This window comes from Helicoverpa zea, chromosome 28, assembly GCF_022581195.2.
Source record: "Helicoverpa zea isolate HzStark_Cry1AcR chromosome 28, ilHelZeax1.1, whole genome shotgun sequence".
Classification (NCBI taxonomy): Eukaryota; Metazoa; Arthropoda; class Insecta; order Lepidoptera; family Noctuidae; genus Helicoverpa; species Helicoverpa zea.
The window spans coordinates 1,379,306-1,405,096 of record NC_061479.1 but is presented as its reverse complement, the minus strand read 5'-3'; the positions used below and the strand labels follow the sequence as shown (position 1 = coordinate 1,405,096).

General features: G+C 40.2%; 2 protein-coding genes across 2 annotated transcripts; one reads left to right on the top strand and one right to left on the bottom strand.

The window, feature by feature from the left end:
• Positions 1-170: 170 nt before the first annotated feature.
• Positions 171-5,698, top strand: LOC124643632. The gene is made up of 11 exons (XM_047182648.1): positions 171-174; positions 278-382; positions 1,082-1,222; positions 1,416-1,502; positions 1,570-1,782; positions 2,105-2,209; positions 2,612-2,755; positions 2,966-3,052; positions 3,484-3,696; positions 4,241-4,389; positions 4,833-5,698. Exons 1-11 carry the CDS (start codon positions 171-173, stop codon positions 4,938-4,940), a joined length of 1,356 nt encoding a protein of 451 aa, XP_047038604.1. The 3' UTR covers positions 4,941-5,698.
• A 1,458-nt stretch (positions 5,699-7,156) lies between these two features.
• Positions 7,157-20,671, bottom strand: LOC124643631 (fatty acyl-CoA reductase 1-like). Its single transcript, XM_047182647.1, has 11 exons — positions 20,502-20,671; positions 20,168-20,258; positions 19,818-19,940; positions 19,252-19,376; positions 18,410-18,568; positions 17,613-17,722; positions 12,666-12,733; positions 11,451-11,628; positions 8,254-8,437; positions 7,599-7,863; positions 7,157-7,288 (listed from the first exon to the last, which is right to left on the bottom strand). The coding sequence occupies exons 1-11, from the start codon at positions 20,669-20,671 to the stop codon at positions 7,157-7,159; spliced, it is 1,605 nt and encodes a 534-aa protein (XP_047038603.1).
• Positions 20,672-25,791: the final 5,120 nt, after the last annotated feature.

The window sequence follows — 25,791 nt, the reverse complement described above, 5'->3', positions numbered from 1 at the left end:
TCCCACGGGACGCGGGTGAATCCGCAGGAAAATGGCTACTGTTTTTAATGCTTTGAGCACGAATGTGGATGGATATTCTATGGGGACGACAAAAGAAACGATGGATAGATTGTGTGACACTCGACATCGCTGTATATGTCTAACGTAACTTGTGAAACGACGGCAGATTGATGAGTATGGAAAGAGAAAACATGCTGCGCCGACCACAAATAAAATTGGGATGATGATGTGTTTGTTAACAACATTCTAACTACACAATACACTCTTATTTTTTCAGAAACAGTACCTTATTTCAAATGTTCAGCAATTGATCTACTCGTTATATGCACTAAACAGGAATACAAGGAAGCTACATTCACGTGGCAACAGTTCTATGATGATGGTAAGCATATCAGCTCCTTATTGAGTGAGCCGCAGGTATAAAAATAACGCCCTCTTATATAAGAAGATCAGCCAGTTCCTTCACAAAATATTATAGTGCAGAAGCATTTGCGCAGACACAGGTGCCCTCGCTATTCCGTCACTCTCATAGCTCGATGGGACTGAAATCCGACACGACCGGAGAAAGGTCAGGCGCTGGCCAAACATTAACGTGCTCTCCGATGCACGGGTGTATCATTCATCAACTTCTAGACTTCGAGGTGCATTTTTAAGTTTAGAACACCCACAAAGCGATTTTAGCCTGACTTGGTCACCGGACTAGAGATCTCGATAGAATGTTAAAACATGGTGAACCCTTAGCCAGGCCTTAGTTCTGAAGCATTATAAGTATTGGAGAGCTGTAGAACACGTTCTGCAGTAGCTTCAAATCCTAGCCATTTCTCAACTATGTTGGAGTCGGCTTCCAGTGTAAAGGGATGCTGCTGAGTACCAGTGCTCCAAAAGGTGCGACAGCCTAACCTCCACAACCCAGTTACCTTAGCGACCCAATGGTTGTTATACTTACTGGCTTCTGACTACCCGTAACGGCTGCCACAAATGTTCACATGACAGCCGGGACCTACAGTTTATCGTGCCCTCGGAAACACTGTCATTGGTGTCCAAGTATGTCTACCAGCTAATAATTTACTTTCTATAACAGGTTCCTACATAGGCACTACACCAGAGATAAAAGCGACGATATCATCATTTGTATATACTTTACAAAACTTCGATAACAACACATTTGTGGAAGCATTGCCAGGCAATTCTAGAAGTAATACATTAAAAATGAATGTTATTCGTAAGTATATCTATAAAGCTGTTTTTGTGTCAGTTTCTATCACGCAGACATATATTGTAGTTGTTTGTGTGTGTGTTTCTGTTCCATTCTATTCTCTTCTGTTGCATTCCATTCAATTCTATCCTGTTGTTTTTTTGTTTCTACTTTATTTAAGTAGGTATTTTACTAAGTGTAGTTTTTCTTTGGTTTTCAGCTGAGTACAAAACTGAGAGCAAACTGACGTTTAATGACTTAACCAATATTGAATTCGATTGTGAAACATATTTACAGCAAACAAAATGTAAGTATCATGATGTTTATTTATTGAAATTATTTACATTTATGCAACGATTCCTTACCATTTTCAGATGTATACGTAGGCCTTATTAACACAACAGAAAACAAGATAACGACACTGAATACAACAAACATTAATGATAAACTTGGTGCAGAATATAACGGTAGTATTTTATGTTGTTTGCATTACACCGTTCAAAAAATATCGGAAAAAATACCTGAAATAAATATAATACGACATGTACAGGATACTACACTGTTATTATATTCCACTGAAACACCTGGTAAGTAGCGTTATATTATACTATCCTTTCTTATGGCAGAACAAAATAACTAGCGGAGGTCCTATAGCGAAATATTCCCTAAGAAAGAAGCGGAAAGTGTTTTTAATGCTTTGGATGGGACAAGAGAAACCAAACATGGATTGTGTGAAAGTGGACATGGCTAGAAAGATTGTTATTTGTGAGATGACGGCAGATAGAAGAGTGTGGATAGGGAAAACATGTGCCGACCACAAATATAATTGGAATCAGAGATGATCATCTATTTGTCAACAACATTCTATACACTTCACTCTTGATATTTCGATTTCGTTTTTTTTTTCAGAACCTCTATCTTATTTCAATTGTTCATCGATTGATCGAGTCATCGTGTGCACTAAACAGGAATACAACGAAGCCACATTCACGTGGCAACAGTTTTATGATGATGGTAAGCATATCAGCTCCTTATTGAGTGAGCCGCAGGTATAAAAATAATGCCCTCTTTATAAGAAGATCAGCCAGTTCCTTCACAAAATATTATAGTGCCACCCAAAAAAAAAACGATTTTGTGCCGCTTCTATTGCCGGCGGTATAGCCGCTCGGCATGAAACCGGCGGCATTGCCGCCGGCATGTGTGTAGTAGCCTCATAGGTGCGACAGCCTGACCTCCACAACCCAGTTACCCGAGCGACCCAATAATGGTTGTTATACTTACTGGCTTCTGACTTCCCGTAACGGCTGCTACAAATGTTCACATGACAGCCGGGACCTACAGTTTATCGTGCCATCGGAAACACTGTAATTGGTGTTCAAGTATGTCTACCAGCTAATAATTTACTTTCTATAACAGGTTCCTACATAGGCACTACACCAGAGATAAAAGCGACGATATCCAAATTTATATATACTTTACAAAACTTCGATAACAACACATTTGTGAAAACATTGCCAGGCAATTCTAGAAGTGATACATTAAAAATGAATCCTGTCATAAGTAAGTATATCTATAAAGCTGTTTTTGTTTCAGTTTTAGTATTAGCGGATTTAAGTAACTAAACGTAATTGTAGTTGTTTGTTTGTGTGTTTCTGTTCCAATCTATTCTCTTCAGTTGCATTCCATTCTATTCTATCCTATTCGTTGCTACGTTTTTACTTTATTCTAAGTAGGTATTTTGCTAAGTGAATTTTTTGTTTGGTTTTCTAGCTGATGACAAAAATATTAGCAAACTGACGTTTACAGACTCAACCAATATTGAATTCGATTGTGAAATATATTTACAGCAAACAAAATGTAAGTACCATGATGTTTATTCATTGAAATTATTTACATTTGTTCAAGCAGCTGTTTCCTCGATTTGTCTTTAGTTTATAGTATCTGGTGCTACTAATTTGATTTGGAAATTAATTTTAGTGTTATACACTATACGGCCTATAATACGGCCCATAAAGTCTGCAGTTTGGAGGCACTTTTAGCGTGACTGCCTTTCTGACCTCCTCAACCCAGTTACCCGGACAACTATTAGTAAGAATTTCTGGCTTCTGACTACCCGTAAAGATAGCCCAAGATGTTGAAATGATAGCCTGGGACTCACCAAAACACTTGTGTTACTCGGAACGATAAGGTGGTCACCCATGCATGGACCGACCTTATGATAGATTGATCAGCGTGGTTTTGACTTACCCACAAATGTGTAAAAAATAATCCTTCCTTACAATTTACAGATGTATACGTAGGCCTTATTAACACAACAGAAAACAAGATAACGACACTGAATACAACAAACATTAATGATAAACTTGGTGCAGAATATAACGGTAGTATTTTATGTTGTTTGTATTACACCACTCAAAAAATATCTGAAAAAATACCTGAAATAAATGTAATACGACATGTACAGGATACTACACTGTTATTATATTCATCTCAAGCACTTGGTAAGTAGCGTTACACTATCCTATCTTATGGTAGAACAAAATGACTAGCGGAAGTGAGCGAGGAATGTTATTGTTTCCACTCTTATGATGTCCTCCTAGCCGATTACCGGATACGGCGGCTGTTCTCATATAAGGAGATTAGCCAACTGCGCAGGACATATTATAGTGCACAAGCATTTGCGCAGACAGAAGTGCACACTCTATTTCATCACTCTCATAGCCCGATGGGACGGCAACCCGGCACGACCGGAGAGAGATCAGGCGCAGGGCCGACATTAACGTGCTCTCCGATGCACGGGTGAATCAATCACCAACTTCCAGGCTCCGGGTTGCTTTTTGAAAGTTTCCAAAGCCAACAAAGCTATTTCGATAAAATTGGCAACTGTATGTAGTTCCGTTGACAATACAGTAATAAGGAACTTTCCTAAGGAACTGGAAGATAAGCATAGGCATTCCATGAAGGAGTATCGTATAATAGCCGTGTTTGGACTTGTAATGAACTTTGACCGTGAATTTATATTAGTGGTTTAATTTGTTATTTCAGCTGATTCCGGCGTTACAAGAGATCTTACAGTGTTATATACGTCTGTTACTGCCGCAGTGCTCATTCTTGCAGTCGCAATAATTATTGTAGTTATAATATGTTGTTGTAATAAGACGTCCTCATCATCAGAACCAAAGCCAGTATCAAAGGTAAGTATTCTCAACCCTCAATTTTCAGAGATGTGATATGAGGATCATGTTGTGAGGAAGGTGATGAATGTGGATGGATATAGCGGAAGGGGACGACCAAAACGATGGATGGATTTTGTGAAAATTGACATGGTTAGATAGAATGTTACTTGTGAGATGATGGCAGATAGAAGAGTATGGAGGAAGATAATATACAGCGCCGAACACAAATACTATTAGGATAAGGACAGGAGGACGATGATATGATATGATGAAACTTCTTGCTTGTTACCGAACCGTCTAGCCATCTATAATGGCTCGTGATTGGCTGTTCCTCTTTCACCCTGCTTTGACGCTACTGTTGTCTTTATCTAGCTGTTCCCCGAGGTTTCACCCGCCTAACTTCTTCTATGACACACTACGTGAATCATCGGATATAGATTAAAATACTACTGTGTTTTCAGTGGGAACCATTTTATGTGAATAAGCTGTTGCTGTTACGCAAAGAATGTGACAGAGAAATTGAGGCTGAACGACAAGCGCAGGAACCGGTGTATGAAGAGATTTCGTGAAAAACCTCATCATAATGTTACATCTACAAATAAATAACTAAATATAGCAACACCACACGCGGTCGGTTAGCCCCATGGTAAGCTATATATTAGCTTGTGGGCTATATATTAGGTTATGGGTGCTAACACTACTGATATACCACATATATTACTATACATATAAATACATATTATAACTCCCAGACCGCAGCCAACAAGCATGCTCATCAAGCCAATGTTGACCGTACCGAGAATCGAACCCGGGACCATGAGTCAGGCAGTCCGGCATGGTGACCATTGCGCCCACGAGGTCGTCTAAACAAAAATAAACATAGATTTGTTTTGTCTATCATGGATGTAACTTGATTACTTGAACCTGATACTGGTTTTATTTTAACGATAAAGAAATCATTAGCTAGAATTTCAATGATTATTATTTAGTATTTTTTGTTTATGATTGTAATGTTTTGTGGGCTTAATCCTATTATAAGTTATAAGTAGGTTATGACTAATTTCTAACACTAGGCTGTATTTCTATTAAAAGCATCAGATATTGCTTGTGGAGACGTTTCTATACGATCTCCGATTTTCGATTATATTGTTACTTTTAGAACGTTAGTTTTATAAGTTTTTACAATTCCCCACGTAGTTTTGTAATTTTTTTAAATCATTTTTATTTTGTTCTTTAGATTTCAGTCTATAATGTAATGTTTTTATGTAAGTAGCTTAAGTTAAAATGTAATTCTGACAGTAAATAAAGGCTTTTTTAATTAAATGTACATCAATGCAGGTTAAAACGGAAGAAGCCTAATAAATAATTATTATTAAATAAGTATTTACACAAACTGTAGATAGCATACAGTAGATGTATGGAGAGGAAGAGAAAGACCTAAGTAAAGATGGATGGATTGCCTGAAAGATGACATGAATAGGAAAGGAGTGACCTACCCACTCAGAGACATTTAACGGTTACTTAACACATTTATATTTATATATTTGCTCTAGCATTTCCGTCACAATGCGTACCAACCAATACCATCAAGTGCGACGCGAATGCTATAGCAGAGCTACACTGAACGGTTCTCAATAGATTTGGCGCATGCTATAGCATACGCTACCACGCGGGGTACGCCGGGCGAGGTGTAGTGGAGGGGTTAACAGTGTTTTATCTTTGTGTGCATAAAAGGTCTCATGTGGCAGTAAGCGATCTGTGGTTGTGTCAGCAGTGGCAGTAAGAAATAGGCTACATATATTTTATAGGGAAAAAGTAACTGCTCAAGCATAACTGACAAAAATACTCAAAAAACTTGGAATGCTATAGCATCCGCGACATAATTAAACTGTCCAATACGAATGCTTAAGCATGCTAGTCCGGGAACGTGTTAAGCCATTCCTTAGTGAAGGATTTGTATGACATTCCGTCACTAAGGCGTGACTTAAGTAATCATTGAATGTCTCTGAGTGGGGAGGTGAGTGTCAGTACGACGAGTGACAGGGGAAAATGGATAAAGATGACATATTGCGCCGACCCCAAATAAAATCGGGAACAGGGCAGGAGGAAGAAGAAGTATTTACAAAAACAAACTGTCCATTAATTGTCCATAGTCAATGCTTTCTGCCAGATAAAGGCTGCTTATAATTTCTGCCCGATATCGCTAACCGAGACCTGTGAAAGGGTGTTCGTTTACCTGTCCGATAAGTTCCTGACAGACTATCAGAGACTTTATCAGCAACCATTGAAACTGGCCATGAAAAGAAAAATCGGCCAAGTGCGACTCCGAATCGCACACAAAGGGTTCCGTACCATTATTTTGAAAATGAGCAAGAAAGTTACGTTTGTTGTATGGGAGCCCCCAAAATATTTATTTTATTCTATTTGTCAGTATTTGTTGTTATAGCGGCAACGGAAATACATCATCTGTGAAAATTTCAACTCTCTAACTATTCCGGTTCATGAAATACAGCCTGGTGACAGACGGACGGATGGACGGACAGAGGAGCGAAAACAATAGGGTCCCGTTTTACCCTTTGGGACGGAACTCTAAAAACTGTCTGCTTGTGAGACATAAGAGGGTCCTATTCTGGATGTAAATAAAACCCGGGAACTTGATTTAACGTGTGTATACTTGAAAAAATCTTGAAATTACATGGAGCTGATGTGAACATCACAAAGTGACGGTGAATGAATATAAAGAAATAATATTTTGTAGCGTGGGTATCTACATAAAAGTTATACGTTATTTGTTGACGCCTAGAACATCACGATGAACCGTCAATAAGGGTTGGACCACATCAGGCAGCACGGAATTGCCTTTTTCCGTCGTCTTTTCCGTGCCCTTTCTCTTTTTGTCGCTTAGAACTGCCATTTGCTAGACCGAGACAAAAAACATAATGCGATAGCACGCGGCGGAATCCTCGAGGTGACCGGCATCACGGACAAAATGCAGTGGTCGGCAAACTCCGAAACGCTGAAGCGCGCGAGAGCATGCTAACGCATCCTATTACTAGTTCACAGTATCAGTTTAACCAGTTCGCAGCACAGGCGGAACCAACCCTTAAAATCACCCCAAAAATCACTATAATTTACTAAGAAAAAACATTTTTGATGAACACAAACAAATGACACGTGAACCACAAAACAATAAAGGCTAACAACCCACTAACAACATATGTTGTTACTCTGAAATAAAACTGTTTTTTCATCCCCCATGCTGTGTCTTTCAAGCCGTCTTTGACAATATATTTTCTTAGGCCGACACACCAGAGGACAATTTGTTCGGTCCAGTTGATGTCTGTTGCGTCACAGTGGTATATAACCCTGTCTTCTCTGGACAAACTATTGAACAATTCAACAGTGTTGTTGTCTTCAAATATCCAGTTGTTGTTCGTGTAAAACGCAACTGTTGTAGCCATTTTTGTTATTGTTGCGTACGTTTTCTTCAACCTGTAAAATTAATAGAAAATGTTATTATTACTAACTAGCTTCTGCCAGCGGTTTTACCCGGAACTACGAACTCGAATAATAAGCAGCCTATTCAAATCTGATCAGTAGTATGAGTATGATCAAACAAATTCTCTTCAGCTTTATAATATATTATAGTTGGACCGACATTTCCCGCCTGATCTCCCTCCGGTCGTGTCGGATTGTCGTTCCATCGCGCTATGAGAGTGAAGGAATAGTGAGTGCACCTGTGTCCAAGCAAATGCTTGTGCAATATAATATGTCCTGCGCAGTTGGCTAATCTTCTTACTTGAGAACAGCCGCCGTAGCCGATAATCGGCTAGAAGGACATCATCAACATCATTTATAAACTGTGAAAAGAAAATATAATACCTGGGCGGTTTCTTCACCAAGACACAAGCGGCATCAGCCAAATTCGCAGGTATGGTGTGAAGAAAGAAACTGACCATTTGAAACACCCATTTGTACGGAGATTGGACGGCGAAACAGTACCAAATGGCTTGGGGCGAAATTACGGTCCTCCTTGCTACATTGTTGAGAATATATGAAAGACCCCCTGAAAAATTCAGACCACATGTTTAAGGATCTATTTGAGGAGCGTCGCTAAGTTACAGTAAGTATTGTCGAAAGATCAATGATCAAATAATGCTAGGCTGTCATTGAACATCCTTGGCAGTCATTACGGGTAGTCAGAAGCCAGTTAGTCTGACACCAGTCTAACCAAGTCTAAAAAGTCTGGGTATTGGGTTGCCTGAGTGACTGGGTTGAGGGGGTCAGATAAGGCAGTCGCTCCTTGTAAAGCACTGGTACTCAGCTGCAGCCGGTTAGACTGAAAGTTGACGCCAAGATAGTTGGAAAAAAGGGCTCGGAGGATGATGAGATTTAGGCCCGAGTTGTCTGAAAACATATAGTCGTTTCAAGGAAAAAGGACGTTTATATGGTCTGTAAACGGTGGCATTAATATATGACAATTATTTTAGTCAGTAATCACAGTATATAACTATTTTCCTCGGCTTTACCCACGTTTCGTGGAATCTGTTAAGCTTTGGTTTCCTAGGAAAGCGGTGCTGTCATATAGCGGCCGTAATATTACGGACGCAAATAGACGGTCGTTGATATGTGGAAAGCTCCACGGCCGTTTTAACACACCGTCATCAACTTTTTGTTAGTTGTATTATACTTACTAACCTGTTTTATTTAATACTAGCCGTTTCCCCGCGGTTTCACCCGCGTCCCGTAGGAAGTACTGCCCGCACCGGGATAAAATATAGCCTATGTTACTCGCAGATAATATAGCTTTCTAATGGTGAAAGAATATTTAAAATCGGTCCAGTAGTTTTTGAGTTTATCCATTACAACCAAACAAACAAAGTTTTCCTCTTTATAATATTAGTATAGATTTCTCCAATTTCACGCCACCAATAATTCTGTTTTAGTTGACTTTTTCTATAATCTTTACTTTTTATCTATACTTATAATAAATCTGTAGAGAGGTCAATTCTGTACATTGAATATATTTCCAAAAAAACTATCAGGGGTTGATAAGTGATCGATACTGATGCCGAAAATGCAATCAGTAAAATTTTTGTCTGTCTGTCTGTCTGTCTGTCTGTCTGTCTGTCTGTATGTTCGTTATGGAAATAAAAACTACTTGACGGATTTTGACAAAACTTGGTACACTTATTCTTCATACTCCTGGGCAGGTTATATGATACTTTGCATCACGCTACGATCAATAAGAGCTGAGCAGTGAAGGAAAATGTTGGGAAAACGGGCGAAGTTACTCCATTTTTTAAGCTTCCGTCGCGTGTCCAGCCTTAATGGTTTAAGCTACACAGAAAACATGTATGACGGAAATGTTCTCCTTAAAATTATGTAAAAAATATCCCTTGGCAGCATATGTCTATCTTTTATGGTTGACTCACAATAACACGTGTAACTGTCGATAGTTTAGCAGTTCTTGGCTTTCTAATTATATTGCTTTACTATTACGTTTCTGACACTCTCAATCACACTAAACAAAAAAAGTTAACATTCTTACCTATTCAATAAAAAAGAGTCATATAAATCGATAAAGAAACACCAAAGTTATACATAAGAGACGGTAATAAGACATCGCGCGTGAATACTGAATCATGCTATAAGGATCATTTTTGTGCAACGGTCGCCGCGCTCGACGCGGCTCGCGGCGCGGTGGCTGCGCGAGCTTCAAATAATGCATTATTTGGCTGTTTATGCGATTGATGCGAATAGACGTTCAGAGTGTTCAACCTTATTGACCGACAATAATTGACCTAACAAAACTTGCAGCTAGACTTTAAACAATTTATTTTTAAGTTTCTTTTGTGCTATTTTATAAAATAGGTAAGTATTAGTTATTTTGGTAGTGTTTAAATATTCGTTCAATAACAAATTATTAATAGTTTACATTTTATACGTTAGGTACGCATAGATTAAGATAATTGGATAGGCTGGTGTTTATTATTTCTTCCTCTCTTTACACAAAGTCCGAATCTAACGCGGACGAAGTCGCTGGCAGAAGCTAGTATTATACATATATTGCTTCGTGGTTACGAACGAAATCTATTAAAATTTCGTCGTCCTCTCTGCTCCAAGAGTTGGAACTCCTTTTTTACGTTGTTCCGAAAAAAAAACACAAATACGTATTAAAAAAGCTTCACCGCTTTCAATAAAAGGTTCACCAAACCATCTGACACCGACAAGACGGCAGTCATGCAAATGGCGGTACCGTATTTTGAAGTTACGGTGTCAGTTACCGCTCTCTAGGAAACCGCCCCATTTTGTTTACATAGACAACGTTCTAGTGACGTCATTCACCGTTGTATTACGGCCGCTATATGACGGCACCGCTTTCCTAGGAAACCCAAGCTTTACACCCAAATAAAATATAGTATGCCTATGTGGTGTCGGATTGCCGTCCCATCGGGCTATGAGAGTGAAAGAATAGTGAGTGCACCTGTGTCCAAGAAAATGCTTGTGCACTATAACATGTCCTGCGCAACTGGCTAATCTCTTTAGAGAACAGCCGCCGTGACTTAAAATTGATCTGGACGCCTTTATTATAGTACTAGCTTCTGCCAGCGACTTCGTCCGCGTTAGATTCGGACTTTGTCTGTCTGTGTACCAGTCTATCCAATTATCTCAATCTATGCGTACCTAGCCTACTACTACTTAGCTTTAACCACTAAAGCTGCACACGCGACGGAAGCTTAAAAAATGGGGTAGCTTCTCCCGTTTTCCCAACATTTACCTCCACTGCTCTGCTCCTATTGATCGTAGCGTGATGAAAAGAATCCTATAACCTGCCCAGGAGTATGAAGAATCATTGTACCAAGTTTCGTTGAAATCCGTCAAGTAGCTTTTGTTTCCATAACGAACATACAGACAGACAGACAGACAGACAAAAAAAATTCTGATTGCAGTTTTGGCATCAGTATCGATCACTAAATACCCCCTAATAGCTATTTTGGAAATATACTCAATGTACAGAATTGACCTCTCAACAGATTTATTATAAGTATAGATATTATTAGATATATTATTATTACCCCAAGTTATATGATTTCTATTAGTGCTGGCGATGTTGTAAACCCTATGTTTCTTGTTAGTATTAGCAGCGGCCACAATAGCAACGTTATTAACGTAATCTACAGGGATGAAGTCGATCCGAATATCCTGGACAGATTGGAGGGCATGAATCACACCCAGCATGCAGCCTAAAGTTATCTGCAACAGATAAAAAAACATTGAATAAGTAAATAATATACAGTTACTACTTCCTCGTTGGTCTAGTGGTCGCAACCGCGGCTGCTGTACCCGAGGTCTCGGGTTCAATTCCCGGGTCGGGCCGAAATCGCTTTGTGGATTTTCAAAAAGTTTCAAAGAGCAGCCCGTAGTCTGGAAGTTGGTGATTGATTCACCCGTGCATCGGAGAGCACAGTAAATGTGGGTCCTGCGCCTGATCTCTTTCCGGTCGTGTCGGATTGCCGTCCCATCGGACTTCGAGAGTGAAGGAATAGTGAGTGCACCTGTATCTGCGCAAATGCTCGTGCACTAGGTATAATATGTCCTGCGCAGCAGGCTGATCTCTTGATATGAGAACAGCCGCCGTGGCTGAAATCGGCCGTGGAGGCCATTATGCCATTATACAATATAAACTACTACATTATATAATCTGTGCTACTACTATCTGACATTAAACGCCTTCCTCTCTTCTAATTATTTTGCTGAGCCCATCAGGGTTCATAATTGTGATTATCATTTTATATTTTCCACCTAATGCAATAAACAATATGATATGATATTCTGTAATGTCAGGATATCAAATAATCATCATCAGCCTTTTTTATCGTCTCACTGCTGGGCTGCGGCCTCCTCTCACACAGAGAAGGATTGAGCATTAATCACCACGCTTGCTCAATGCGGGTTGCTGATTTCAGACTTAATAGTCCAGGTTTTTTCAAGATGTTTTCCTTCACCTTTAATGAGTCATTGATGTTCAAGATATACTTAGAAAGTACATTAAAAGTATGCAAAAAGATATACATGTCTTTTTCTATACTTAGTAGCTCTTTCCCACGGTTCCAACTGTTTCCCGAGGGAAACATTTTCCGCAACCGGACAAAAACAGGCTAGACTATCGGTAGGCACAATTTATTTTGAATCGGTTCAGCAAATTTAGCGTGGAAGCCGCCCAAACAAACAAACGGAGTTACTTTCGCATTCAAAATATTTTTTTGTATTTGTAGATAAATTATACTTACTCCGCTAGGTCCAAACATGCTACTGATATCAATCCAGCCGGGATATGGTTCTTTTTTAGCGCAAACAACTGAAAATAAAGAATACACACATATGAGATGATATGCCCATGAGGTGAGAATGTTAAGAGAAATGTGTGGTGTTACGCGAATGGATAGAGAAAAGAATAAGTATATAAGGTGCTTTAATATTACCTGCCAGGACTTGAATGGGGGGTAGTGTTGCGTTTATAGATCACAATAGTAAAGATAAATAATTGATTATTTGTCATATTTTTTTTCATACAAAAACAAAATACGTATAAATTTGACTTAATTTATTAGTATAAAACCATCCAGTGGAGTTACCGCGTTGCCACGCCCCTGGCTGGAGGCCTTAAATTCTAGGCATCCACAAGGAAAAGTCCGGTTAAGCAGTACACGGCCTCCTAGGCTGAACTGCGAGATGCCATACCAAAAAAAAAAAAAAAAATACCGCGTTGCTGCTCCGCACCGAATTCTTTTCAATTTATTTCGCAAAAAGCGCGGCGGCGCCTTTCATACGCTGTTGCCATACTTATCAGACGACGCCGGCGCGCGGCGGCTAGACAGACTGTCGTCAACGCGCAGCCCCGCCAGCCTGGCGCTGGCGCTGGCGCTGGCGCTGGCGCCGGCGCATGCGACGAACGGGGTAGTGCGTGTGAGGGTGGGGGCGCGCGGGGCTGCGCGTTGACGACAGTCTGTCTAGCCGCAGCCCTGCGCGCCCCCACCCTCACCCGCACTATCCCGTTCGTCGCACGCGCCAGCCGACCGCCCGCGACCGCTCGCTAGTCGCGACCCGCCGCCCGCCCGCTCGGAAGTAACTTATTCCAACCAACTCGGTATTCCAACCAAGAATACCTTGAAATGGTATTGTGCTACCGCGAGTCTAACTCCGTATCTGCGCATGCAGTGAACTTGTTTCAGCTGAGGTTTGGTGTGCGAGTGAGCCATCACACCATTTTGAATGCCGTGTACAGGTTCTGTGAACACCTCCGCTTTGACCCGCCACCCGTTGACGTAGGCAGGCCTCCATATTCTGCCCATCTTGAAGAGCAAGTGCTGGATTTCTTCCGGCGTCATCCTCTTGCGAGTACCAGGGATGCAGCTCGTGTCTTCAATGTGAGCGACAATTACGTGTGGCGACTTTAATTGTAATTTATCGTCATCTATATCTATACATATAATAAATCTGTAAAAAAACTGTGTCTGTACATTGAATATATTTAAAAAAAAATAATTGGGTGGGGTTTAGAAACAGTAATGGAGCACAAATCCAAAAAAAAAAATCTGTCTGTATGTCTGTATGTCTGTATGTCTGTTTGTTTGTACACGCTAATCTTCCGAACTACTGAACGGATTTCAATGATTTTTTCTTTGTTGTATCAGTATTAACCCTGGTCAACATATAGGCTATAATTTATCTTCGAAACTTGAAGACCTGATGCAGAACTCCAACAGACCAACAAAACTATAAGAGATACAAAAATGATGCCATGGCAAAAATTGTTTCATGTGATGAGCATTTTCAGCTGAGATAATAAATTTTAAGATCTGGAACACCTGATGTGGAACCCCAAGAGCCCAGCTTCTCTGTACCATATACAGGTATGACGTTTTAGCAAAAGTTGTTCAATTTGATAAGCACTTTCTATTGACTTATACAAATTGAAGATCTAAAACACCTGATGTGGAACTCCAGGAGCCCAGCTAGACTATAGCATATAGAGGTATGACGTTTTAGCAAAAGTGGTTCAATCTGATAAGCACTTTCTATTGACTTACAAACATCGAAGATCAGGAACACCTGATGTGGAACTTCAAGAGCAATACTACACTTGAAATGTATAGAAATGAATGTTATGAAATAGGTATGGTGAATCAAAAAAAAGTAATTAGTCCGTCTTTTAGATAACCCTAAAATAATGGACACGTATTTTTCTTTTCTCTCTCTCACAAACAAATAATAACGAAGATACAACAACGCTTGAATTTCGTTTTAAGTCACTGCTTAGTACAAATTTTACATACCTAGACGTGGCGTCACGAGCCCCCACTCTCCGACTTTGTTGCGTTATATCTCATTATTATGTATGTCTCTTCCAGACCTCGGGACTACATTGTTCCGAATTTTCACGCCCTTTTGAGCCAACTTTAATGAAATGGTGACACAAAACCGACGATTATCCCTTTATACACTATAAAAATGAACCCAAGGACAATCCCCGGTGGAAGTCGTTAAAAAAAAAGACAATCCCCGGTTCTGTGCTAAACTATTGCTAACTATGGAGGAAAACTACTTGGGCTATTGTGATGGGATGTTAGTGGATGACAATGTATTAGGTACATGTAAAAATGGCAGGTGGAGACTCGCCACCTCACTTACTGGGCCCCCGGGAACCAGTCACTGAATAGCAACAAGAGGGCAACAGGGACATGAGCGGCTGAAGGGTGAGGATACCTCGGCGGACTTTAAACGCAGATTACGCGCTCCCTGTGCTTACCATGAGGCACCTACCCTCCGAGCATAGCTACTAATGCTGCTCTAGCGACTCCACTCTGGACGGCCAAGCCAAGCCAGAGGCGTGAGACCTACCCCCGTCATGGTTCACTCCGACCGGCCGGAGATGGGGGACAGTATACTCTCCCTGGAGAACAGTATATATAGCTCCGCGGGGTCGCTACTCCCCGTCATCAGCCTCAGATGTCCTGCGGTGCCTATATCTCATTATTATTGTCATTATTTTCTCAAGAGCCTTTGTCCCAATTATGTTAGGGTCGACTTCCAGTCACGATGCAACTGAGTACCAGTGTTTTACAAGGAGCGACTGCCTATCTGACCTCCACAACCCGGTTACCCGCTCAACCCAACACCCCTTGGTAAGACTTACTGGCTTCTGACTACCCATAACAACTGCCAAGAATGTTCAATGACAGCCGGAACCTACAGTTTTTACATGCCCTCCAAATAACGGTCATTGGTATCCAAAATATACATACGAACTTAGAAAAGTTGCATTGGCAGGCACTTGCCAGACTTGGAATCAAGGACGCACGCTCATACTTGAGAGATTGGTTCTCTACCCACTAAACCACCACGACTTCAACTAAGTCACCACGACTTTGTCATCTATTTAATCTTTTTTTACGTAATAATACGTGTAATATTTTTGCCACACACAACTTAAATGCGGACTAATTAGAATCACTACTTTTATCCCTATGGTCACATCTATTGCAGTTCAGTTCTCAGCGTTTTGTTTAGTCTGCTGTGCTTTTGCCGTTAAAGTACAAAATTTAAATATATGGAACGTTTCTAATGGTTATGCGTATTCCGTTGTTTTCAAGTCAACGGGCCCTTAAAATTTAATATCAGACTATTCAGATCTTTGATTTTGCTGACCTCGTAGTCGCTGGCATAAGGGACAGGATCCGCGTACGAAGTCGCGGGCAAAAGCTAGTTTGATAATAATCGTTATCGATAGTTTAAACAAATGTGATTCTTTACACTAACTTGTCAGTCCAAAGCCTGTTTTAAGTGTGATGGGAAGTTTATCATCTTATTTACGTCAGTTTTTTGGAAGAATGCGTTATCTGGTAAGTAATTACATATTTTAAACACTTCTTAGGTAGAGTCAAAACTAGTCAGCTGATTTCAGTTTTCATTCACAGAACAGATAGAAAGAGATAGCAGTTGTTTTCATTGACGAAGCGATACTACGAACGTAATTTGTGAACCACGTTATGCAGAGTAGAGCCAATGTTAATTTAACTTGTTTAATGTCTCAAATTGAATTGACTGTTCCGGGGAACGAAAGGACGATGGGAGTTTTGGTACCCTGTCCAACAGTGTTGATTCTAGTACCATTGCGTAGGTCTTGGCAAGGCAAAAAATGTTTACTATGACGACTAGTCCCAAATCCTTGTCCATTTCGCGTGACATCGACTAATAGAATGTGTAATGTTCATAAATCATCAACGTAGATGTAGTTCTTAAATCCAACTGTATTGAATAAAAACTGGTAAAGTAACAAAAAAACAGGAATTTGGCCTTCTTAGAATGTTTGCCTACCGACTAAAAAAAGACTGTGCAAACCTTTGCAGTTCACGCAGAACTAGCTTATGTATTTGATAAAAGTCTTTCAGTATTTACAATCAATTAAGGTTGTTAAGTCAGGAGACGATGTTAACATAGTACATATTACGACTTAATCTTGCTCCCCAAGAGGTGCTGAGGTATTGATGAATTTATTCTTCAAAAAAGATGAATAGAAATGTTTTGAACTTTTGTCAAATCAGATGACGATTGTGTTTCCGTAGTATGACTCCATAGACTATTACAACCTTTAGATTATAATAGAGTGTATCTCAAACAATGTAAAAAGTCTATTAACTGAGTTTAAAATTATTACACTGACGACATATTCCTCTTCATGAATTTGCATATATGGATGACATACTTGTTTCTATGTAGATTCAATTTTTATCGTTACTCGGATCGGACAGCTAATTGAGGCAAGCCCCATAGTTTTTATTATTCTTCACGTAAATACCTTTCTAATGATATATCATACGTTACTGTTGGAGCGGGTACCAAATCTCATACAAAGTGCCCATTGTCCTTTCTTCACTATTGTAATCTATAAACGCAATACTACCCTCCATTCAAGTCCTGGCAGGTAATATTAAAGCACCTTATATAAGAGGAAGCTTAAAACTGGCATCGGTACATACAAAAAAATAAAAAACAGAAAAGGAGATCAATAAACGTAACAACGTTTAGGTATTTGTCCGGTATCAGATCAACTAGTATGATTGAATTAATTCACGATTTTCAAAAAAAACTGTGCCATCAGCGGGTCGACTTATTTGTTTGTTGTGTGAGTGTAGGCTAATTCTGAGCAATATAGACTGATTTAATATAATACTTACTAATGGATGGTCTGACCACGAATATGGGAAGTTCCTCTAAATGACTGCGTACCAGGTCCTCAGCCAAAGCTTTGGTAAAAGCGTATGTGTTCGGCCAGTCGTTTATTATTCTGGAATGATAAAATTCGTCCTGTAAGGAGTTAACATCTTATCGAGTGAGCTGCAGGTTTAATCATCTAACAAGCCCTAGTGTCAGAGTTTTTGCAAATCCGTTTGATGGCCTCTGACGTGGAATTGTAACAACGACTGCTACTGAGTAGCATTCGGGGACGCTGGCTTTACGCGCCTTCTTATGTACTGGGGTTTAACTTTCAGAATCAGGTTTGCTTTGTGAAAGTTTCTTAATCCCATTAAGCAATAAGCATGGTGACTGAAAAAAAAATTGTCTTTCTTTTAGCGGTGGCGCCGTCAAATACACAAGGGAGTATATAAGGGAGTACATAAGGATGTACATAAGGGTGTACATAAGGGTGTACATAAGGGTGTACATAAGGGTGTACATAAGGGAGTACATAAGGGTGTACATAAAGGAGTACATAAGGGAGTACATAAGGGTGTACATAAGGGTGTACATAAGGGAGTACATAAGGGTGTACATAAGGGAGTACATAAGGGAGTATATAAGTGCGCGCGCGCTGCTTTATATAAGGTCCACCTCTGACACATCGACGACGGTGGTGCCGTCATGTTCAATATTTTTAGCCTATCTAAAATGCGGACTAATCAGAATGACTATTTCTTCCCTGTCATCACGCCTTTTCGTGTCGAGACTCCATGCAAATCAGTTCATCACTAACCCGTCTTTGATGAGGTTGATCCTGTCTTCATCCATGGTTTCCGCCATCTCTATCATGAGGTCCGGAGGAACTGGACTTGGATAGAACTGCTCCAGCACTCGCGTATCTCGTCTGCTGAAGGTAGCATGGGAATATGCTGTAGACACGTAGATAAAAGACCTGCAAATTGCAAACAGACTTTGATTTATTATTCTTACCAGAAGAAAGAAGATATATGATATCTCGAGTGACGGTATGGATGAAGTTGTTCGCGTTTTCTGCACCAGGACAGCCTCGTTGGTCTATTAGACGCAAGCGCGAACGCTATGACTGAGGTCTCGGGCTAGTTTCCCAGGTCAGGCCGAACCGCTTTGTGGGTTTTATAAATTTTCACAAATCAGCCGGTAGTCTGGAAGTTGGTGATTGTTACACCAGTGCATCGGAGTGCACGTTAATGTCGGTCCTGCGCCTGATCTCTCTCCGGTCGTGTCGGATTACTGTCCCATCGGGCTATGAGAGTGAAGGAATAGTGAGTGCACTTGTGTCTGCACAAATGCTTGTGCACTATATGTCCCTCGCAGCTGGCTAATCGTCTTACATGAGAACAGACGCAGTAGTCAATAATCGGCTAGGAGCACATCATGATAGGTACTTTTTTTTACCGACGTCAAAAATCATCAAATGACCCCTCCCGCTGTGGGTTAGCAGCTGTGAAGGAGTGTCAGACTCTTACTGACTAAAAACCGTCGTGTTCCGTCATAGGCCTTTTATGTACCAGGGCCGCGGTATCTCTTTCGAACAACCCGCAGCCCCGGCAGGCCTTGGCCCTGCTGGGCCCCGCTGGGATCATGATAGGTACTTGCCTCAACTTCTTGCATTGCTTGGCCAATCGCAGAAGGTCCCTGGTTCCTCTGACGTTGGTGAAGGTTGCTGAGCGTAGAGGCGCTTCAAAGTACACCGTGGCTGCGACATGAAATATCACATCCACCTGGATATAATACGCATGATGAATAAAAAACTAATTAGACATTAGAGTAGATACCCTTAAATAATGGACACGTATTTTTTATTTTATCTCAGAAACTAATAACAAGGATAAAAATGGAAATTATGAAAAAGATCTAACTAAGTCTTTGTGCCTCCTGAATATTTTGAGCAGTGAAAAATTTCACAACTACCGGATTTCATGAAATTCAATTCCAATGGGTCGATTTACCTAAGTCAATTATTGCTCATGGTAATCTGGCCCGCACATTTAGTCCAGTTTTCCCAACTGTTATTATACCGTTTATTCCGGGCCACGGCCCAGGGGCGAGTTTTCCCATAACCCAGAAAAAACACGTAAAGAACTTTCTTGGCGTTTACAATAAAATATTTTAGTGTAGTGTGTGTAGATATGAAATAGTAATTTTTGGACTTGTAGGCATACCTCTTTGATTAACTTCTCCCAGTCGTTTTTGCTAAATGCCAAGTCCTTTTCAGATAGCTCGCCAATAATAGGAACTATTTTATCAATGAAATCAGGCTGTTCTTCCCAAAGACTGTCATATAGCTGAAAAATGTTAAATTCTTTAGTAGAACTACAGTGAAGTATGAGTCAAGTCATGATCTGCCTCTGCTCTTCCTATCTATGTTGGGGTCAACTTCCAGTCTAGGTAGAGACAGCTGAGTATAAGTGTTTAACATGAAGCGACTGCCTATCAGACATCCTCAACCCAGTTACCCAAGAGGTTTACATACAATGCTTCTATGTCATAGTCTTTACGTTGACATACTTACAGGGTCTTTAAAAATTTCAGCAAACCGCTCTTCGACTGATTTGCCCTTTTTTGCCCTCATCAGAACGTATGCTCTCTTCAATTTACAGGTTCTGAAATGCAAAAACCTCTTCTTAGTTTACGCTGACTTTGCCATGCTAACTTTTTTTAATACCAGACAAAAAGAAAGGTGACTGCACGGCCTAGTCTCCACGGCCTGACAAATATCCCTCACCTAAAGAGTTTCTCTACGAGCTGCTTGCCGAGGAAGCCGGAGTCGCCTGTCACGAACACGGTGGTGCCGCAGTAAAACTGCTGCACGGCCGAGTCTCCATGGCCTGACAAATGTCCCTCACCTGAAGAGTTTCTCTACGAGCTGCTTGCCGAGGAAGCCGGAGCCGCCTGTCACGAACACGGTGGCGCCGTGGTAGAACTGCTGCACGGCCGAGTCTCCACGAGCGATGATCTCTTTCGTTCCTTTCTGACATTCTACAGCTTTGAAGATGACTTCCTGTGCTGCATCCATTTTGTCCATGTGAGGTAGATTTTCTCAATTCAAAGATCTTTTGGATATGGCTGGAAATAATCTTATTTGTGAGATGACGTCAGATGGAAGAAGACATATTATGCCGACCTCAGATAAAATCGGGATAAGGGCTGAAGGATGATGAAATTCCGAAAAGAACTGGTTAAGTAACGTAGTCTAAAATCACCAACCCACATTGAGCAAGCGTGGTGGATCCTTCTCCGTGTGAGACAAGGACAGGGCCCGGCAATGGGACCTCAAAAAACAAAATGGCTGATGATGATGAAGTACCTTACCTTTTTAGCTTTTAAAGTATCCTTAACTTTCTTCATCACATACTTAACATTTTCGACCCTTTGAATTTGTAATTCAGTATGGTAAAAAAATCTTTATTTTTCAAAAACGTTAAACTTACTTCAGTATATTTCACGTGTGTATTTTTTGGCTTTATTTTTTGATGATATGTAGCTTTATTCTGATTCTAGTAAAAACTAAAAGCGCAATAAACAGTTATTTTTTTTACAGTATTTTTTATACCGTAGCATTTCAATTCTTCTGCAATCTATTTAATATTTATTGAACTTCACCTTTGAATGCTATTAATGCACTTTTTATATCTACTAAAGAATAATTGGCATAAATTAGTGTTAGCTTGGTTTTTCTATACCTATAAAAATCTATGTACCTACCTATCCTATAAAGCTGAAGAGTTTGTTTTTTTAATCCCAGGAATGAATGGTCCGATTTGAAAATAACTAAAACTAATAATAATTTAAAATTAATAATTTTAACTAAACTAATAATTTTTCAGAGCAAAGAACAATGTCAGGTTTCGGCCCACCCAATCAACTTTTAAAACTAAATTCTCGCGGACACAAAGTTCTTTAATACAACAATTTAAATATAAAATACTAACTTCTTATAACATATTTAATTGTTATCTAGAACTTTTCCAAAAAAAATATCATTTGAATAAGTAATTATTTTGTTTATCGAGTTCAGGTTTTTCGTTTTAATAATTTGAAATAATTTGGTTTAGAGAAGTTCAATGCAAAAGTGGCAAACATAGAAAAGCTTCTGACATTAAACTACACAAAAAACTGTAAGAATTTTCACTGTACATGAAATATTTTTATTGAGCCTAAGTTACTATGGACGTCTGACATTGTTCTTAGCCCCCACCGGACACTGACAACGAGACCGGGTGAGACAGTCTTACTTACAACTACTAGACCAACGGAAAAATAAATACATTATGAATGTTAATTTCAATAGGAAACTAGGAAAAAGTATTGGGAAACCATATTAATATACACATGATTCATTAATCATTATTTATTTATCAATGGTATAACTAAAAACACTTTGAATTTTAAATCATTCATACAAATACACATAAATGTCAATCCTTACATTTACGAGTATTATATAGTGCGTCTAGAGTGGCCGTATTCCCGCAGTTTCACTCACGTCTCTTGACTGCCTTGTTGGTCTAGCTGTCGCAAGCGTGACTGCTGCACGAGGTTCGATTCTAGGGACAACCGAAATAGCTTCGTGGGCTTATGAAAATTTCACAAAACCAGCCCGGAGTCTGGAAGTTGGTGTTGCATCCCCATGCCTGGGAGGGCACGTGGCGCCGGCGTCCCCAAATGCTACTCAGTAGCAGTCGTTACAATTCCACGTCAGAGGCCGTCAGTGATTAAACCTTCAGCTCACTCGATAAGAAGAAGAAGACCCGCGTCCCGTGGGAACTTCTTCACGTACGGAATAAAACTCGGGTTAAAAAAGTTAAACAGGCGTTCGTTGCGTGTTTAAGAAAAGTTTGTATGGAGAATTTCCCTTAAACACGTGACGAACGCCTGTTTAACTGTTTTAAATTTAAAAAAAAAAAATGATTTTTTTTTTTTTTTTTTAAATCATTGGCAATATAACGTTAATTTCATAACACTACTTATTTTCAAACTGTTTGAAGAGAAACGGAAGTTTATTTTGTCGGTGTAAAATATTTATTTTAAGGGAAATCATCAAATCACTCCTCTTGCTGTATGTTAGCAGCATGAGGAAGTGTCGACTACAACTCATCATGTGCCTTCATAGGCCTTTTATGTAAAGGGGCCGCGGTAACTCTTTCGAACAATCCCGCAGCCCCGCCAGGCCTTGGCCTTAGTGGGCCTTGCTGGGGTTTGCTGACTCGTATAATATGAGCTTGAGAGAGTTTATGTACATTTTACTGTAGCCGCACCACATTCATATGGTATCTATGAGGGTTCAACGCCATCTATCAGTGTTCTTCAACACTGTTAAGACTCCATATCAACTTTATTCACATTTTTTAGCAAACTACGTGTAAACAATGCATTGACCCTACCCTGCACAAATTCTTTAAACGACAAAAGAGGGCGCTGTTCGGCTTATGGCCAATGTCAATAATTTATCCATCTATTGTTCTATTAACTAGGGATAGAACTTTGTACATTGTATTTAAACATCTTTGGCAGTCGTTACGGGTAGTCAGAAGGAGCATCTGACAACCAGTCTTACCAAGGGGTATCGGGTTGTTCAATGAAGAATTCAGGTAGGCAGTCACTCCATGTGGCACATGGTACTCAGCTGCAGCCCGTTAGACCGGAAGCCGACTCCAACATAGCTTTGAAAAGGCTAGGCAGATTAGTAGAACTCTTTAAACCTTGAAGTGTCAAGTCTAAAAATAGAATCATCATCCTCCGAGCCTTTTTCCCAACTATGTTGGGGTCGGCTTCCAGTCTAATCAGAAGCAGCTGAGTACCAGTGCTTTACAAGGTGCGACTGCCCTATCTGACCTCCTCAACCCAGTTGCCCGGGCAACTCAATACCCCTTGGTTAGATTGGTGTCAGACTTACTGGCTTCTGACTATCCGTAACGACTGAAAAGGATGTTCAATGTCAGTCGGGACCTACAGTTTAACATGCCATCCGAAACACAGTCATTGGTGTCTCAGTATACTTAAACGTTAAAGTCTCGAGTATAAAAATAGAAAATTACCTCTTACATAAAGTCTAGACCATAGTGAATCAGCAACTAATATACAAGTTCAAATGGTACGTCAGTATGTACGTCACAAGTCGGAATGATAAGTAATACATTATGCAATTGTATGATAATTCTATTAACAATAAACTTTTACACACGCATCACGCGGAACAGATATAATACGGACTTGGCTCTGTGGATTTTTAGAAACTTTCACAAAACAGCCCGGAGCCTGGAAGTTGGTGATTGATACACCCTTGCATCGGAGAGCATATTAATGTCGTTCCGGCGCCTGATCTCTCTCCGGTCGTGTCGGATTGCCGTCCCATCGGAATATGAGAGTGAAGGAATAGTGAGTGCACCTGTGTCCAAGCAAATGTGCGTGCACTATAATATGTCCCGCGCAGCTGGCTGATCTCTTGTATGAGAACAGCCCCGCCGTAGTCGAAATCGGCCTTGGACCCCATTATTATTATTATTAGGCGGACTTAGAAAAATATCGATTTCCCACTAAATAATTAACTTCTAAAAACTGGCCAAGTGCAAGTCGAACTCGCGCACGAAGGGTTCCGTACCATTATTTATAAATCGGACAAAAAAAACACGTTTGTTGTATGGGAGCCACCCAAAATATGTATTTAATTCTATGTAATTTTCAGTATTTGTTGTTATAGCGGCAACAGAAATACATCATCTGTGAAAATTTCAGCTCTCTCTAATGGTGTCTACACACCAAAGCCGCTGATGCCGGCGGCACAGCCCGGCGGCCCAAGCCGCCGGCCGTATTTTGTTCAATCATGCCGCATGATTGTACAAAATACGGCCGGCGGGTTGGGCCGCCGGGCTGTGCCGCCGGCATCTGCGGCTTTGGTGTGTAGACACCTTAACTATCACGGTTCATGAGATACAGCCTGGGACGGACAGAGGTCAAACAATAGGGTTCCATTTTACCCTTTGGGTACGGAACCCTAAAAACGTTAAAATGATTTTATACTTAAACCGACTTAACCAAGAAAACATAAAGATAACATAAAGAACACTCAAAGCATGTAGGCTGAAAATCATCATTTTTTGAAGGCCAATTCTAGAAAAGACTACCCCAAAACGCCCATCCTTCACCACTTCCTATGTGTTTTTGCTAGGTAGAAAAAAAGCAAAAAAAAAAAAACTAATTTTAGGTGCATCGGCCTAGAAGTCGGTGTCTAATGGATGTTACTAAGTTAATTTTGCCACCGACTTCTAGGCCGATGCACCTAAAATTAGTTTTTTTTTGCTTTTTAGTGTTTTGGGAAGTCGGTTTAATTTTTTATAAGTGGGAAATTCTCATCAATACAAAGAATATAAGTCCAAATACGAGGTATTTTACATATTCAGTTGTCGAGTTCCCTCGACTTTCTCTGGTCTCCATCATCAGGTCAGCTCCAAACCTTCACTGTTGCAAAGGTCTTGTCAATACAAATAATTTAAATCCAAACACGAGGTATTTTACATATTCAGCTGTCGAGTTCCCTCGGCCCTCTCTGGTCTCCATCATCAGGTCAGCTCCAAATCTTCACTGTTGAATAGTGCTTTTAGGCGTACACCTGAGTGTCAAGTTTTTACCCTAAGTATGCCTACAGCTTTCGAAGGTTGCCCTCGATTTCTCAGGGTTTCCATCATCAGATCCTGACCTGATGACTATGGGACCAACTGGCAGCTATTCCGCGTCGAACAAAAAAAGAATCACGTAAATCGGTCTATAAACCTCGGAGTAATCGATGTACATACATAGAAAAATAAACATACCGGCCGAATTGAGAACCTCCTCCTTTTTGGGAAGTCGGTTAAAAAATGGATGTAGCACAAATATCATAAAAGAACAATGGATTAAAAATATATAATACTAGCCGTTTTCCCGCGGTTTCACCCGCGTCCCGTGGTAACTACTGCCCGTACCGGGATAAAATATAGCCTATGTTACTCGTGGATAATGTAGCTTTCGAATGGTGAAAGAATGTTTAAAAACGGTCCAGTAGTTTTTGAGCCTATTCATTACAACCAAACAAACAAACAAACAAAGTTTTCCTCTTCATAATTGAGTATAGACATATAACATAATCATAATCTGCCG